The sequence below is a fragment of the Pantherophis guttatus genome, chromosome 5 (genome assembly GCF_059756535.1).
Source record: "Pantherophis guttatus breed Tessera chromosome 5, ASM5975653v1, whole genome shotgun sequence".
Lineage (NCBI taxonomy): Eukaryota > Metazoa > Chordata > Lepidosauria > Squamata > Colubridae > Pantherophis > Pantherophis guttatus.
The window spans coordinates 16,182,039-16,200,770 of record NC_142067.1 but is presented as its reverse complement, the minus strand read 5'-3'; the positions used below and the strand labels follow the sequence as shown (position 1 = coordinate 16,200,770).

Below are 18,732 nucleotides of genomic sequence, written 5' to 3'. Positions count from 1 at the left end.
ATAGATATGAACCAATTGTCAAGCATATGAAGCAGAGGTGGTATTCAGCCGGTTCGGACTGATTTGGGAAACTGGTAGTGGAGATCGCAGATGGGCCTGGCCCCTGGCTCTCTGCTGTCCTATTTAGGCACTGTTTTGAGGCTGGGCACATGCATGGAAGGTGCGCACGCATGCGGCGAATCGGTGGTAACAAAATGTGAAACCCACCACTGATTCGAAAATAAATCACATGACCATGGGGATGCTGCAACAGTCATAAGTGTGAAAAATGGTCATAAGTCACTTTTTTTAGTTCCGTTGTAAATTTGAATGATCATTAAATGAACTGTTGTACTGTGAACTGTTGTACTGTGTACTGTGCTGTACAGCTTTCTTTACAGTGTGCTTTGGACTCATTTTCTTCTAGAAAATAAGAGGAGAAACTAAGGTCTAAGCACCCTGTTATTAACACAGCTGCCTGCAATTACTGCTGGTTCGAATCTCTCCAAGGCTCAAGGTTGACTCAGCCTTCCATCCTTTCTAAGATAGGTGAAATGAGGACCCAGTTTGTGGGGGCAATAAGCTGACTTTGTATAAAATATACAAAAGTATGAAGGCTATTGCTTAACGCATTGTAAGCCGCCCTGAGTCTCCGGAGAAGGGCGGCATATAAATCAAATTAAACAAAACAAAACAAAACAAAACAAAACAAAACAAAACAAAACAAAACAAAACAAAACAAAACAAAACAAAACAAAACAAAACAAAACAAAACAACATTCTCACAAGACAATATTTTAAACAGTTCAATTATCACTTGCATGGAAAATATCCAAGGATGAGTGTTTTTTTTCTCAGTGAGACCGGTCTATCAGGGCAACCTGGTCTATCCAGTTTATGGGACGGAGCATACTGCTTCCACTTTTACCTTTCAGCCCCAATCCAGGAGCCTTCGCAGGCAGTTGCTTTTGCGACAAACTATTTTTGTGTTCAAGGAGAACACTACTGGTTTGGGGCTGAAAGGCGAAAGCGGAAGCAGTATGCTCCATCCAGTGGTGGGTTGCCCCCGGTTCGCACCAGTTGTATAGAACCGGTAGTAAAACCGACGGGAGACCCTGCCCACCAACCCCAATGTCACCAAAACGCTTCTGCGCATGCGCAGAAGAGCGTGCGTGTGGCCCTGCTGCGAACCGGTAGCAAAGGTAAGTAGAACCCACTCCTGGCTCCATCCCATAAATTGCATAGACCAGATTGCCTTGATAGACCGATCTCACCAGAAAAAAAACCACTTAATCTCCCCCCTGGTATAGCCAACAAAATGAGGAGAGCCCGTGGTTTAGAGGTTAATACATCTGCTTAATATGCAAGTAGCCAGGGTTCAAATCCCAGAAGGGTATGGCTAGCTCAGGGGTCGGCAACCCGCAGCTCTAGAGCTGCATGCTGCTCTTTCATCCCTCTGCTGCAGCTCCCTGTCACCAGTCGGCTCCACAATTGACAGGGTTTTTGATTAGGACAGATAGTGGAAAAAGGATGCCGCACTAGGAGGAGACTCTATGGTGGGGGAACTGGACTTCCGGTCGTCTCTGGAATTGAATGGGGAGCTTCCAGTTAGGACCTTTGTGGCTCTTTGAGCATTTAAGGTTGTTGACCCCTGGGCTAGGTGATGAAAGCTACATAGATATTGAAATAGATCTATGTTAGTCTTGCTTTATTTCTTTGTCGGTAAACTATAAATTCTGTCCAAGGATGGTTCCTCAATCCTATGTCAAGTAATAGTGAAACCCTGAGGATCGTAAGTCCCCCTTGTCTTTTTTAACATAGTTTATTTATTTATTTATTTATTTATTATTTGTATTTCTATGCCACCCATTCTCTGAGGACTCTGGGCGGCTTACACCAAAAACAGTATACTAAATAGCATATTGCCCCCAACAATCTGGGTCCTCATTTTACCCACCTCGGAAGGATGGAAGGCTGAATCAACCTTGAGCCGGTGAGATTTGATCCGCTGATCTGCTAAACTAGCAGTCAGTTGAAGTAGCTGCAGTACTGCACTCTAACCACTGCGCCACCTCGGCTCTTAGTTCTTAGTTCTTAGTTCTCAGAGCCATGGTTATAATGTGCCAAGAAAAAAACAACAACCATATTTCACCGATGGTGTTACCTAGTTAGGTAATGAAACATTTGTAAGCAGACAACCAAGCTCAGAGAGCACCAAGAATTCTACAGTTCAAACCTGAGCTACCGATATTCTCTCGTACAGGTAACAACTTACAACAGCTCGTTTGGTGACCGTTTGAAGTTACAACAGCACTGAAAAAAGCAACCTATGACCATTTTTTCCCACTTACAACCATTGCAGCATCCTCATGATCATGCGATTAAAATTCAGAGGCTTAGTATCTGGTTCATATTTATTGACCGTTGCAGTGTCCCGGGGCTCACGTGATCCGCTTTTGTGACCTTCTGACGAGCAAAGTCAATGGGGAAGCCAGATTAATTTAACAACCGTGCTACTAATTTAACAACTGCAACGATTCCCTTAACAATTGTGCCAGAAAAGGCCGTAAAACGGGCCAAAACTCACTTAACAAGCGTCTCACTTAGCAACATAAATTTCGGGCTCAGTTGTGCTTGTAAGTTGTAAGCTTGTATGCTATGTATTGTAAAACCTCTTATTTCAGAAGGAAACCAGTTGTATCTGATCCAGCTCCCCAAACACGACAAACCCTCTGACATGAACTCAAAAGATTCCTTTATTAGGAATGCCGGCAGCCCCGGCAAAACATTAATCTCACAGGCTAACAAGTCCGGCTGTCCGGAAGATGAATAGTTGTCTACTACAGTTGTCTATTCATCTCCGCCCCTGCCTTTTATCCTCAGAGCTAGGGTGGGGCCTAGCTAGCAGTGGTGGCTCTTTCTTCCCAAGGATCGGCCCACGAATTTCCACTGCTCTCCTCTCCTCTGCCTACTGCACAGCCGCGCATCAGGAACTGGACCCAGCTGTTATTCCTCTTCCTCATCAGACACCTCCAGGCCTGGGGGTTGTTGACTCTCCATGCAGGCTCTGCCTCTGTCTTTTTCTCTCTGCCAGCTCCATTCCCTCTTTCCCCTCGGAGCTCCCAGGTTGCCCTGATGCTGATCCTGACTCCTCCTCCTCCTTCTCTGATTTAGCTTTTGGAGGGGCTGGCAGCCAACGGGCCACAACACCAGTAGAATACCAGCCACACAGTGGTGGGATTCAAAAATTTTTACTACCGGTTCTATGGCCGTGGCTTGGTGGGCATGGTGTGGCTTGGTGGGTGTGGCTTGGGTGTGGCAGGGGAAGGATACTATAAAATCTCCATTCCCACCCTGCTCTAGGGGAAGGATACTGTAAAATCTCCATTCCCACCCCACTCTAGGGGAAGGATACTGTAAAATCTCCATTCCCACCCCACTCCAGGGGAAGGATACTGTAAAATCTCCATTCTCACCCCACTCCAGGGGAAGGATACTGTAAAATCTCCATTCTCACCCCACTCCAGGGGAAGGATACTGTAAAATCTCCATTCCCTCCCCAATCCAGGGGAAGGATACTGCAAAATCCCCATTTCCTCCCGGTCAGCTGGGACTTGGGAGGCAGAGAATAGATGGGGCGGGGCCAGTCAGTGTTGGTATTTACCGGTTCTCCGAACTACTCAAAATTTCCGCTACCGGTTCTCCAGAATTGGTCAGAACCTGCTGAAACCCACCTCTGCAGCTACATCTCCTGACTGCTTTTTGATATATGGGCAGACTTAAAAGAATGTTTACCAAAGATGATAGGCTGGTTGGCACTCTAGGATTGTGGCGTTGAAAAAGAAAACAAGGGACACCAGAAGGGACTATTGGTTTTCTCCAACAGAAAATATTTACTGTGTGTTATAGATAAGATGCCATATCATTAGAAAGCGCTCAGCCAGGCATGAGGTTAACAAAATAACATGCCATTTGCCAGAGCTTTGACACAGACATGCCTCACAAAGCTTTCAGTGTCATTTTTAAAAAGCCAGATTGTTTCTGTTTGGGATAAAAAAAAAATGCAGTTTTTTTAAACACAAACAACATAAGGAACTCAAAATATGCCAAGTATCATCACTGCCTAAATGACAAGTTGACTACCTGCTGCCTTTGAATAAGTGTCAATCATGCATTTGGCTTTTGCCTTATTATTCTGTGTGTGCCTGTGTTCAGTTCTATAATAATTGGGAAGTGTTTTTTTTGGACCGCCTATAAACACAGGACCTTCTGGTAAATATTAAAACAGCTCCCTCTTATTTCAGGCTTCCACATAAATGCTCTTTTAATTGCTTTCATGAATAGCAGACTCATTATGTTCGCATGAGGTCCAAAGTAGTTTTCTCAAGCATTTTCAAAGCCTGCAGAGCCCTAACATATATCCGGCATATTCCTTACCATTGGTCATTGGCAAAACGATTGCTACCTCACATAGGTATTGTCACATATTCTTCACAGGACTGATTTTGAAAACCTTTCAGAAACGAAAATTGGTTCAAATTTGGCCTATCTGTTAACTGGCACTGCTATATTATGTCTGTGCTTCCAGACATTAGCTGCCAGTAGTTTTATGGGTGCAATTCCAAGTGTTGATTTTAACTCATAATGCCAATATGGCTTGGCTTCTAGATATCTTCAGGACAGCTTCCTTGAATTCGACTCAAAATTGACCCATCTGGTACATATTCTCTATCAAATTCTATTAGTGGTTCCCAATTCCAGAAGTGGTCTGGGATTGAAGTAAACTTTTGTGATCTCTATACCAGGGGTGGGATTCAGCCGGTTCGGACCAGTTTGGGTGAACCAGATGCTAATTTTACATCTGGATCACCGAACCGGTAGTTGTAAGGACTGGCTGGCCCAACCCACCTCACACTTCCCCTTCCAGGAGTCTCCATGTGGCCCATTTTGGATGCCAGGTAAATTCAGGCCCCACACTTACCTGGTGAAAAACGGGCCTCCTGGAAGTTCTGGAAATCCAGAAACGGGCCTGTTTCCGGCCTCCAGAGGGCCTCTGGAGCCCAGGGGAGGGTGAAAATGCCCCCACTGTGGTACAGGAGGCTGAGATGGCTACGCCCACTATGCCCACGCCCACCCAGCAACCGGTCAGAGAACTGGTTGCTAAAATTTTTGAATCTCACCCCTGCTCTATACTCTGGAAATACCTCTCCCTTAAGAGTAAAGTAGTACCTACCATGATGGCCTTCCTGAAGTTAATAAAACCTGAGTTATGTTGGGCAGTATTTGTAGAATGATAAGTTGAAGCCATCTCTATTTAGAGCTAGTCACTTTAGAAAACAAAAGTCAGATCATGAGGTATGCGATGGGAGAGACCTGCCTGTTAATAACACTTGTGAACAACATCTTGGAATAGCAATTGACTGCAAACTGAATGACTCAGCATATGTGGCTTCAAAAAGCAGATGGCATTTTAACCTGAATGTAATTTCTAAATGATGGGGAGCAGCTTTTCTGCTTTATTCTGGTTGCATGGTATCATAATACTATGTTGGAATGAGGGCATCATCATACTTGAAGAAGGAATGAGTTCAAAGAATAGCAAGAATAATGATCAAGGGACTAGAACAAGGAGTGGGATTGAAACATTTTAGCAACTGGTTCTCTGGGTGGGCACGGCCACGGGGGCACGGCCTACTTGGCCTCCATCACCACAGTGAGGGTGGGCATTTTCTCCCACCTCAGGCTCCGAAGTCTTTTTTCGAGCCTCCAGGAGTGTGAAAATGGTCACCCCGGGCTCCGAAGGCCCTCCGAAGGCTGGAAACAGGCCCGTTTCCAGACTTCCAGTACTTCTAGTAGGCCTGTTTTTCACCCTCCCTAGGCTCCAGAGGCTTTCCTCAAGCCTCTGGGAGGGCAGAAACGGCCTTCTCCAGGCTCCGGAGGCCCTCCAGAGGACGGAAACGGGCTCGTTTCTAGACTTCTGGTAGGCCCATTTTTCACCCTCCTAGAGCCTTTGCGTGGGCCCTGCACATACTTCGCATCCAAAACGGTCCACGTGGAGACTCCTGGGAGGGTGGGTGGGGCCAGCCAGTGCTTGCAACTACCGGTTCGATGAACCAGATGTAAAATTAACATCCAATTCGCCCGAACTAGTCCAAACCGGCTGAATCCCACCCTTGACTAGAACTAAGACAGATAAAGAAGACTGAAGGACTTCAGTTTTCTTTTTTTAGCTTTAAGAAAAGACAGAGATGGGATATGGCAGTATTCTTCAAGTACCCGAGAGCTCATAAAGAAAGATCACGACCTATTTCAGAGTGCTAAAAAAATGGATTTAGATTATGGAAAGGTAGATTAAGATGGAATATCAGAAAAATAAATGGCCTAACAGTTAGAACAATTCAACAGTGTGATCAGTTACCAGAGAAATGGTGAACTGATTTCAACTTAGATGTATTCAAGGGGATTTCTGCATTGAAATAGATGTTAGAATTAAGGAACTAAATGAGCTAATGGCTCTATGATCCCATAGGTAGATTAGTAGTCTTAGGAACAAGTTAGCCAAAATACAGTATGAATGGTTCTTGGTGGGTTTTTGTGACATTCCAATTTACTACGTTAAATTATTTAAATAGCAGCCACTTTGTAACTGCCCAAATGGTGGGCACTGCAGCAGAGAAGGCTCTTCTTCTAGATCAGTGTTTCTCAACTTTGGAAGCTTGAAGATGGGTGGACTTCAACTCCCAGAATCCCCCAGCCAGCGCTGATAGTCAGAGATCTTTGACCAACGAGGTCCGAAGTAGGCCCTCTCTGCCAGCACAAGACAGGCTTGTCTTATTAGCAGGACCAGGTGGTTCATCAGGTAGTCTGGAACTATGCCATTAAACCTTTAAAAGTCATAACCAACATCTTGAACTACACTTGGAAACAGACTGGTAGCCAGTGACATTTATGGAGCAGAGGTGTAATAGGGACAGGAGATGCAAGATTTATATTGGAGCACAAAAATCCATCCATTTTATTTGTTCTTTTGGACCTTAAATATTTCGGCCTAGTTCAGATATCCTTCAGGGACTCAATTTTATTCATACGCATGTGTCTTCTAAATCTAGACCAGGGGTGTCAAACTCCATTTTATTGATGGCCACATCAGGGTTGGGTTTGATCTCGAAGGGCCAGGGGGCATGTGGGGCATGGCCAAGGTGGGTGTGACATGGGACCTGTGGTGGCCAAGTGCTAAGGCAGGACTTCCCTGAGACCCACCCTCCCTCTCATAACCTTCCTTCCTTCCTTCCTTCCTTCCTTCCTTCCTTCCTTCCTTCCTTCCTTCCTTCCTTCCTTCCTTCCTTTTCTTCCTTCCTTCCTTCCTTTTCTTCCTTCCTTCTCTTCTTTTTCATTTCCTTTTCCTTCTTCTTTCTTCTTCCTTCCCCTTTCCTTATTTTTCCTTCCTTGCTCTTTTCCCATTTTCCCTTCTTTTTCTTTTTCTTTCCTCTTTCCCCTTTTCCTTTCCTGTCTCTTCTTGCATGCTCAAATGCAAAAGGGGAAACATTTCTCCTTTTGTTTTGTTTTTAGTTTGTTTTGATAGCCCCCTGCCAGTGAAAACGGAGCACTGGGGGATGCCCCCTATGCTCCGTTGTCACCGGCAGTGGGCTGCAGAAGGCCATCATGGCTGAAAATGTGCAGGGTGCAGGGTGCAGGGTGATGTACACAGCCTTCCCATGCTCCATTTTCATTGGCAAATACACCACGGGCCTTATGTTTGACACCCCTCAGTAAATTACCTGGAAGATCTCAACTAGTTGAGAACACTGTCTCAACATTTTTGTTAGATTATTCAGGCATCTGGAAGAGCACAATCACTTGTGTTCCTGATATAGGAATGCTACAGCCAAGAGCAGAGGTTCTTGATATTATTTGACTCCCAGAAACTACGACTCCATTGCCAGTTGGCTGCTATGTCCAAATGCTACCAATTGTAATTTTTAATGTAACGAGTGGAAAATGATTAAATATATGATGGGAGAATAATCAGATCAACCAGCTTTAATTAAATTTCAATGAAATGAATAGAATTTATTGCCCATCGCTGCCTCTGGCATACAATTCAAAGTCAAACATTGCCATGGATAACATTGCGTGCCATTGCAGAAGCTTCAGAGCTGAATGGACTGGATTTCTTGCTCTATTGAGCAAAGCACTGGGTAGGCACTCCAGAGAGCTTCTCAAGCTTCATTCCTAATATAACAATGTACACGAGAGTACTTGTCAAGCTCAACATCTTGCTTTTTGTTGTTGAGGTTGCTTAGTGTAACCTTTGCATGTTCCCGGCCACTGAAAGTTGGCAGAAGTTCAGTTCAAATATTTGATTGCTCAGTGATTCCTCTCTCTGACTCTCTCTCTGTCTCTCTCTCTCTATCTGTCTCTATGTCTCTGTCTCTGCCTCTCTCTCTGTCTCTCTGCCTCTCTCTCTATCTCTGCCGCTCTCTCTGTCTCCGTCTCTCTCCATTTCTGTCTCTCTCTGTCTCTCTCTGTGTCTCTGTCTCTCTCTCTCTGCCTGTCTGCCTCTCTCTCTGTCTCTGTCTCTCTCTCTCTGTCTCTCTGTTTCTCTCTCTCTGCCGCTCTCTCTGTCTCCATCTCTCTCTGTCTCTGTCTCTGTCTCTCTCTCTCTCTCTCTGCTTGTCTGCCCCCACTCTCCCTGTGTCTGTCTCTCTCTGTCTCTCTCTCTCTCTGTCTCTCTGTGTTTGTGAGTGTGTGTGCCTTTGATTCAATTTTTGACTCCTAGCAACTGCCAGGACTAGACCCTGCAGTTTTCTTGGCAACGTTTTTCAGAAATGATTTGCCCTTGCCTTCTTCCTAGAAGAACCCTTCTCTCTGAGAGAGTGACTTTCTCTAGTTGCTAAGGCGGAACTAGAATTTACGGTCACACAATTTCTAGTCTGATTCTTTAACCACTGCATCAAACTGGTTCTGCAGTGCTTCGTCTTCAGTGGCAAAATGTACTTTGGATGGCATGGGGACAATTTATGTAGCATTAATCTGCAGCTGAATATTTTCCTGGGATTACAGCAGTGGTGGGTTGCCTCCGGTTCAGACCGGTTCGCAAGAACCGGCAGTAAAACTGGTGGGAGGTCCCACCCACTGCCCCAGATGTTGTCATTGGCGATCTGTGCATGTGCAGAAGAAAGGCGCGTGCGCGCTCCCGTTGTGAACTGGTAGTAAAGGTAAGTAGAACCCACCCCTGGATTACAGGATATGCATTTTGCAAGTGCTTGGAGGAATAATAGGACCATCGTTTTCTTGACCCTTTTTGACATGATCATTGAGGTTTATTCTGTTTTCAAACTTGCATAGATCTGAACTATCTTCCCTACCTCCCATGTTGTTTAAAAAAAGATACAATTATTTGCCTTTTTTGGGCGGGGGGAAGGTGAGGGAAGAATTGGGAATTATTTATGTATATATGTATGTATGTATGTATGTATGTATGTATGTATGTAATTTATATGCCGCCCTTCTCCCGTAGGACTCATTTTACATGCATTTTACATCTTACATGCATCTTCAATCCCACTCCCCCTATCTAAAAAAATTAACATTTGGTGATGCGGTTATTTTAATTTAAAATGAGAATGATGTTTTATTTAAAAGCTTGATGCAATTTAGAAGCTATCTTTTTGGAAAACAATGGTTCAGATATCTTTGGGGCCAAGTGGATCCTACTGATGTGAAATTATTTGTTGAGGTTTTCAGAAAATGTTGCTAAATATCTTACAATTGGGTCAATTGTCACCTTAAACAGATACAAAATTCACATGTAGCAGAGGTTTATGGCCACACTTAAATACCGTATTTTTTCATGTAAAAAGTGCTACTTTTTATTTAAAATATTTACTTGAAAATGTATCGCTGTCTTATACACATGTAGAAAGTTAGCACCCACCCCTCTCCTAGAAGAATGAAATATTCTAGGAAATATTAAAAATGCAGAATATTATACCTCCCTGGATGAGAAAAGGAGAAACATGCTCTTGGAAAGCAGGCCCCACCTTTGCTAATAGCCCCAGAAAGACTGGTGCCAACCTATCTACAAGACAAAAGGCTGGGCCAGCTTACCTACAATACAAAAGACCTTCACCCTCAGGACATAATAGGATTAGCCCTCTACCCATCTCACCACATGGCACCTGGGTGTCAGGGTTCTGATGGATGCCCTAACTAAATCATGAGCCTCAAGCCAAACTTCAAACGAAATCCAGTTATTTATTAGGAGCTTCATGTTGGCACATTCCAAGTGAAGCCAACTCTGACCGCAAGTAATTTATGCCCCAATCATGACCCTGTTTCCCCCCTCCCCCCAGGGTGTGTTATCAATCACATTTGCCAACAGAGCAATTTCGTGGATTGTAGAGATCACTCCCCTCCAGCTGCTGTGGGTAACCCTGGGAGACAGCCTTGAGAGAGATGTGTGTGGAATGTGCTTTTGTATTTGGCTGCCATGCTGCTTCATCGGTTTCCCATCCCCCTTGCCCATAGCAACTCGAGAGCAGCCCAGGGATGCTTTGCGAGTTGACACTGGGGAGATTGCATCACTCAGCAAGATTCAACCAAGCCTGGGACTCAAGACAACCTACAAAGTTACCCCTGCATGGCCCCATGGGAGTCTGACAACCAGTCAGAATACATTTCTTACACAGGAACAAGAAGCTCCAAGGCGGGGCCCAAGAGAGGGTATAAATCTCTTTCACTCTCTCACCCATGTGCTCATTTTTCCCAGGACCTCAAACCATGCGCTCCTGTCCACCATTAAACCATCTTTCTAAATAGACTCCATGTTTTCCAGTGTCTTTCTCCCCACTTGGAACTGAAGCCAGATGGACATTTCTTCCAACACACAGGAGGCCGAGAGGAGAAGGCTGCACATGCCGGATGAGCCTCTATCTTATATGCAGCTCTACCATTCTTCTCTATTGTAATTGTTTCCTATATCACATTGCCATTCAAGGTTTCATCTCTATTGTTCCTATGATGCATTTCCTGTTCTTCTTGTATTACTCACTCTAATAAGATGGCTTCTGCACAGTGATGACTTATAGTGCACAGTGTGCACTATTATAAGATGCTTCTGCACCCTTATAAGATGCTTCTGCATAGTGATGGCTTTATAGAAGCTACATGAAACATTTTATGTCTTATACATGGGGATGAATTATATATGGAAAAATACGGGTAATCACCCTCTCAAATACTTTCCCCCCAAATAATCTCCATTTACCTTTGTTTTAGACATGGACAAACGAAACCACATGATTTAGTATCTGACAGGACATAAGATAAAAGTCAATAAAAAGAGAATAATTTATTAAAAAGATCTAATGTTACAAGAACAGTACACAGGAACCAGTATTTTACTGTGTCTTTCACATAGTATATACCATTATATATAGTAAATATATACAAGTTGTATACAAGTTTTCTAATATTTTTGAGTTGGACCTTCTTTTTGGTTTTTAAGCCAAGATTGTTTTTTTTCCCCCTTCCAATCACGTTCAGTTATTAGGACATTATACAAAAATACAGTCTTTCTAGTTATGTTGGACTGTTTTGTTACACGGTAATCCAAAGAAAGTGTAATAAATGAATGAATTCATATTTGCAGTCAACAAACCCACCGTGACAATATTGTCAGCAAATTAGGATCATGACATGGAGATGTTGTCTTTGATGAAGTAGTAAATATGGTAACAGGGCAGTAACTAAAAAATAATGTTGCTTATTATGCAAAATCTAGCTTCTGTCCAGGCATGTCATATACCTGTCTAACTTAGTTAAGACCTTACGTGAGGCTGACTTCAGGGCAGTTAAATAAATCATGGCCATTCAGATGTATCATAACCAAGGCAACTTGTACTGCTCTGCTTATGGTAGTTTGCTACAGTAGATCTTAACTGATGATAGAAATTCAAAATATTATTGGTCCTGAACAGGGATGCTGCGAGCATATGAGTTCACATTGTGGGTGATGAAATGCCAAACATGCCTATCAAGAATTCTAGTTCTCTTCAAAAAGCTTTTCCTTTTAACATGCCACTCACCATTAGCCTGAAAAATAAAAACAGAAAACATGGGGCTGATCCTGATGGGGGAAACTCTAGTGTGGTGTCATTAGGAGGTGATTTATGGGCGGAGGCCATAAAACTATAAGAAGCAGAAAAGGTGATGACTGCTGAAATGTAATGTGGCTGAATGATCACATTTGAAACAAGCCAGATAGCCCGACTTGATTGTACTGAGACCTATTGTTGTGGCCCACCAGCAGACAGTGGAGCTGGCAGCAGATTCGGACAGTGAGGAGGATGGGGAGGAACATGGGCCAGTCCTGGAGTCTGGGGAAGGCTCTGATGAGGGCTCTGCATCAGAGGCAGAGATGGGGTCAGGGCCATATGCCAGTTATCAGCTGCCTTCGGAGTCAGACACCAGTGAGGCAGATGAACAGCTGGAGCCTGTTCCCAGTATGCAAATGCACAGAGTTGCCAGATGAAGGGAACACCTAAAGAACAAGGGTCGATTTGGGAGTAAGGCCACAGATGGACGATGAATGGCCCTTCCCAGAGGGAATAAAAGAGGAGCGAAAGGGGAATGGAGTTTGCAGGAGACAATTAGTTTGCTTAATTGGTTCGTGACTCGCAGAGATTTCTTGCCAAGTTTTGAAGATATCGGCCTGGCAGCTCTCCAAGCCAGATAAGGTCTGTGACTCTAAATTCTCCCTTGAAAGACTTTGCTGGATGTGAATGAGAGGAATTCACAGTAACTAAATAAAAAGGGGTTTTTGTCAGGACAAGGAGTCTGCTTCATGCTCTTGGGAAGCCTAAGTCAGAACACCTTTTAAGATCGCAGGAGTGTCAAACTGGTGGCCCGCAACCCAGATGTGTCACATGCAGGCCATGCCCACCCCAGATCTGCAAAAGCAAAAAAAAATGTCATGATACATCATGTGACATCAACATGACGTAGTGAGCTTGACATCCGTGATCTAGAGTCAAACACTAGAAGTCAATGGGACTTAGTTACTCTTGTTTAACTTAAATACCATTGATTTCAACAGCTCCAGTTTTCATCTGGATTTGATGACACATTTTCATCTAAAGAACCCTCCTTCTGAATTCACGTTCATTGTCTAAAATGAATTAAGTTACTGGCAAGTTCAGGGTTTTTTTAAAAATATTATTTGGGGGAAAAAACCCTCCACAAACTCATATGTGATAAAGTCGTTATGCTGACAGTAATGAAATCTTTTGAGCTAAAGAGGAATAACGTTTTAGGGGACTGGAGGCTAAAACATATAAACAATGATTGCTGGAATTAGGTGTGTCTAGTTTGATGAAAAGAAGGACTAGTGAGTGACATGATAGCAGTATTCCAATATTTCAGGGGCTGCCACAAAGAAGAGGGAGGCAAGCTATTTCTCCAAAGCACCTGAGGGCAGGACAAGAAGCAGTGGGTGGAAACTAATCAAGGAGAGAAGCAACTTAGAATTTAGGAGAAATTTCCTGACAGAACAATTAAATTTGCCTCCAGAAGTTGTAAATGCTCCAACACTGGAAGTTCTTAAGAAGAGATTGGATAACCATTTGTCTGAAATGGTATTATAGGGTACTATACTATAGAAATGGTACCAGGGGGTTGGACTAGAAGACCTCCAAGGTCCCTTCCAACTCTGTTATTCCATTCTATTTTATGTCTTGATATTGATAGCTCTTCCATTTGCTGCTGAATACTGCTAGCGATGACTGTTCACCCTATTTTCAAAACACTCTTCTAAGACCAACTTTTAATTAAAAAGCTATCTAATACAGGGGAGCTTTACTGCTAAACACTAAGAAAAACGGAAAGCTGTAGCTGTAAATCCAACAATTAGCAGCAAAATTGAGGAGGTATATAGATATAGTGGTCACAGGCTTCCCCACTATATTTTGTAATTTCCAATCAAATAATGGAATTGATCACTCTATGTGCATCTCCATGTAAATGTTATGGTATGTAGAGTTAAATCATGTATATGTTACCAACATAACCCTGGTATGATGGTTATGTTTAAGTAAGGCACTGGCTATGATACCTAGTTGGGTAATGCAAGCAAACAAACAACCAAATTCAGAGAGCACCAAGTACTCCAAAGTCCAACCCCGAGTACCAGTGCTGGGTTTCAATTTTTTTTACTACCGGTTCTGTGGGTGAAGCTTGGTAGGTGTGGCATGGCTTGGTGGGCATGACAGGGGAAGATTAGTGCAAAATCCCCATTTCCTCCCGATCAGCTGGGACTCAGGAAGCAGTAAATAGATGGGGCAGGGCCAGTCAGAGGTGGTATTTACCAGTTCTCCGAACTACTTTTCCGCTACCGGTTCTCCAGAACTGGTAAGAATCTGCTGAATACCACCTCTGCGAGTACCCATCTTCTCTTATTGGTAATGGTTAAGTGACCACTACATGTTGGGAAGGATGCAATAAGGATTGTCTAATAACCTCATCAGAGGTCTAGTATAACATACTGACTTCTGGATTTGTCATCCACCAATCCCATCTGACAGTTTTGAAAGGCTCTGAATGAAAATCTAATTTTCATTGTAGGAGTGGTAAGCTTCTGGTATACTTTGATGATATTTATCCTTTTGTATTTTTAAAGCAACAACTGGCTCAACAGCAGTAATGGTGAGAGGGATTTTGGTATGGACAACTACTTAAGTATGAGCCAACAATGTGCTGCAGCTGCCAAAAAAAAGCCAGTGCAGTCCTACGCTGCATCAAAAGAGCGATAGTATCAAGATCACATCACTGGTAAGACCACCCTTGGAGTATTGTGTCCAATTTTGATCACCATGACACAAAAAAGATGTTGAGATCAGGGGTGGGTTCTAAATTTTTTTACTACCGGTTCTGTGGGCATGGCTTATTTTGTGGGTGTGGCTTGATGGTCATGTGACAATTCTTTAGGATTTAGCAGAGGTACTGGTCTACTAGGCTTTTAACTGCTTGCAGAGCTGTACCGGTCTACTCATTTGTTTTTGGAGGCACTGGTCTACCACCACACTGCCTTTTAACACTGATCATCTGTAGGGCGGCCCTTTGAAGCCCTGCGGCAAGAATTTAAACAATTTTTTTTCTTCTAGCCGATCAGTTGGGACTCGGGAGGCAGCAATAGATTGGGGGTGGGGCTAAATAAAAGGTAAGAATAATGCAGGCGGGAGGATGGGGGGGCAGCTCCCGAACAAAGAGAACTGGTTTGGTGACGTCATATTGTCACCGCTACCGGCTCGGCCGAACTGGGCCGAACCGGGAGGAACCCACCACTGGATCACATCACTGGTAAGACCACACTTGGAGTACTGTGTCCAATTTTGATCACCACGATACAGAAAAGATGTTGAGACTCTAGAAAGAGTGCAGAAAAGAGCGACAAAGAAGATTAAGGGACTGGGGGTGTTAAACAGTTGTGAGAACTGTCTCATCTATCAAAGAGAAAGATTAGGGGTGAGTCTTCCAATATTTGAGAGGTTGTCACAGAAACAAGGCGGTCTACTTCCTACCTTAAGCACTTGAGGGCAGGATAAGAAGTAACAGGTGGAAAGTTATCCCAGGAGAAAACCAAGCTAGAACTAAGGAGAAATTTTCTGGCAGTGAGAACAATTCATCAGTGGAATGGCTTGCCTCCAGAAGTGGAGGGTACTCCATCACTGGAAGTTTTTATGACCAAACAACCATGTACAGGTCTCTTGCTTGAGCAGAGTTTAGACTAAAAGTCACCCAAAGTCCCTTCCAACTCTATTATTCTTTATTCAAAAGCAAATTCTAGTAAGAGTGGAATGTGCTGTCAATACAAATTATTGGTTATGCAAAGCCAATTCTCTGTGTGCTTGTCGGCATTTTCCACAACCTGCATTGGGAAAATATTTCTCTCCTAAAGTAAATTTCTTTTACTAATTTAACACCATAGGGCTTTTTAAAAAAAATCTCATCTTGTCCCACTCTGTCTCTTGAAATAGGATGGTTGAAGATAATAGGGAGCAAAGGACGGGAAGACCACTAATATATATATAAAAAAACAACTCAGGGTGCAAATATTTGGGTTGTGGTTGAGAAAAAGACAGTTTCTCTTGAATATAATGTAAAGTTCCATTACAGTACATGTTCTGGAAAAAAAGAAAGCATAATGAAGCTACTTCTAGATCGCATAAGTATGTGCAGGGAAGCTTTATATTAGTATTCATTTTATTCAAATTCTCTGGCACTATCCATCTTCTCATGAGCCCTTTTCAGCCCTACTGTGATAGAATGCCTTGGTACAGAAGTATTTTGCATATGAGAAAGTAACATGCATAGGGACATGGGGAGAAGGCAGTGGCAATGGTGGCAGAGGAGGAGGAGGAGGAGGAAGAGAAGGAAGAGGAGGAAGAGAAGGAGGAGAAGGAAGAGGAGGAGGAGGAGAAGAGAAAGGAGGAGGAGGAGGAAGAGAAGGAGAAGGAAAAGAGAAAGAGAAAGGAGGAGGAGGAAGAGAAAGAGGAGCAGGAGAAGGAGGAGGAAGAGATGGAAGAAGAGGAGGAGGAGAAAAGAAAGAGGAGGAAGAGGAAGAGAAGGAAGAGAGGAGGAGGAGGAAGAGGAGGAGGAGAAGAAGAGAAAAAGGAAGAGGAGGAGGAGATGATGATGATGATGATAAGAATTAAAAATTGATCCAACACTACAGGCTGTTTTGACGCTAGACCTTGGATATGGAAAGGTTAAAGGCTTTGACTCTTAAGCCTGAGAACCTTAAAAGCATTTGCCCAACCATATTCCTTTTCATTTTTGGACATTTAAAAAAAAATGTCCTTGGTTCATTATTAAGGACAATCTAGGCAACACCACATCGTTCCAATCTTGAAATGCTTATTGATACCATTTTGCTAAATCACCAAATATAGACAGTACAGTACCATACAAAAGGAACTACAAAAATAAAGGTCTAAAGACAGAAAGCTGTTTGGGGAAGACAGCTTTGTCTCTCTTCATTAATTTCATACTTGCAGTTAGCAATGGCCGAAGACTCGGATTCAGTGTCCAACAATGATTTCAGGATCACCTGCGCGCCCTATCATGTATAGTTATGCTATTAAAAATAAGCCATTTTTTCCCCTCCCTTATTGTTAGTGGACAATATCTAATACAAAATGAGAGGCCTCAGTTTTAGTCTCAGTTCAATAGGCTTCCGGTTTACATGGATCTGGAAAAGTGGTTTATGATGTGCATGGAGAATACAAACGGAGAAGAAAACAGAAGAAAAAATACCACACCATACCAAAGATCATAATTATATGATTTTTCCCCCCCTTAAAGGCAACATTAGCTACGGTCATTTTTGAAACCAGGTCACATCATGGCATTTTTCTCTTGATAAGTAAAAAAATTAAAACAAAACTCAGCCTTCTGAGAAGGGGAGGGATAATTCGCTAGAATCCAAATATTTATATATTTTTCTTCTTCTTAAAATTGTTAAAACCCTTAAGAGTGCAAACAAAATGGATGCACTGTTCCAGTCATTTAATTTACTAAGGGTATAAGATTTGATGCTAGCTAATATACAAACAATTAAAAAGGTAAATAAAATTGGACGTAATTCTTATTTGTTTACAAAAGTTTATATCAAAGAATCTGCATATTTTCTATCGGGCAAAAACACCCCCCTCCCTCCCCAAAGACAACATTTATGGAAACCAAAGAGAAGACACCTGGTGGATTATTTTTGTGTTATTTCCTTCAATATTCTTCCGGATGCAGTAGATGCATTTCTGAAACATTCCTTTGATAGGTCTGAGGAGATTTTCAGTCCTCCAGGTCATCGTTGTCTCAAAGATGCTTTTTCAAAAAAAAGTGGACTATTTTTTTTCCCCTGAGGAAGAAAAAGAAGATGTTTGGCTTCTCATCCAAGAACCGATGAAGCTTCTTGGATGAGAAGCGAAATGTCTTTTTCTTCTTCCTCAGGAAAAAAAACAAAAACTCAGCCCAGTTGCCTTTTGAAAAAGCACCTTTGAGATTCCTTTGCTTTCTCCCTGGTTGTAGAACTCCATCCGTTGGTATTATCACGCTAAAGCAACCAGAGAAATGAGAAAAGTCTTCTATCTTCACCATGACGTTGAAGGGACCATCAACACCAATAGAAATGTTACAGTTGATGAAGAAGTGGTAAAAGCATTTAACCTGGATTGAGAATTGGTGACTTTTCCACCTGGTGGGATCGAAACAATAGAAGAAGAAAAATTACTATAACATTTTGGAAATGGTACTCTTGATCATATTCATTGATCATATTCCTTTCTCTCTGAATCAGACAGATTCAGGGTGGTTTACTGAGAACATCAAAATATAGTAACATTACAAAGATGTTGTCAGTGTATAAGAATCTATGAACTGGAATAGTCATAGCAGCAAGCCAGCCAATGGGAACTGTTTGGTGACTGAGACATAGGATTTGTTGTGTGAGCCATGTGAGATGACTTGGAGCCTGGGCGTGGCTTAGCTTAACTGTTCTGTGCTGTGTGAGAGTTGGTTGGTCTTTGCTTAAGAGTACTTGGTATTTTCTTCTTCTCTCTACCACGTTGCAAGAGCTGCATGGGTATTGTATACATGCATCATGTTTTATATTATTGTATATGAAGAAGTTTCTTCTATATAATGAATCCTGCTGAATTATTTGCTTGTATGCTGGCTGGATCGCTACAAACTCCCGAC

At 42.8% G+C, this 18,732-nt stretch overlaps 1 protein-coding gene across 8 annotated transcripts in view; it reads right to left on the bottom strand.

The window, feature by feature from the left end:
- Nucleotides 1–11,307: 11,307 nt before the first annotated feature.
- The window catches only part of CNTN5 (contactin 5), an 827,378-nt gene continuing 819,953 nt past the window's right edge, over nt 11,308–18,732 (bottom strand). For all 8 annotated transcript variants that reach the window (XM_087894620.1, XM_087894619.1, XM_087894622.1 and 5 more), the window contains one exon: nt 11,308–18,229. In XM_087894620.1, coding sequence (XP_087750746.1) covers nt 18,126–18,229 — 104 coding nt within the window. In that variant the 3' untranslated portion in view covers nt 11,308–18,125. The remainder of the gene's footprint in view (nt 18,230–18,732) is intronic.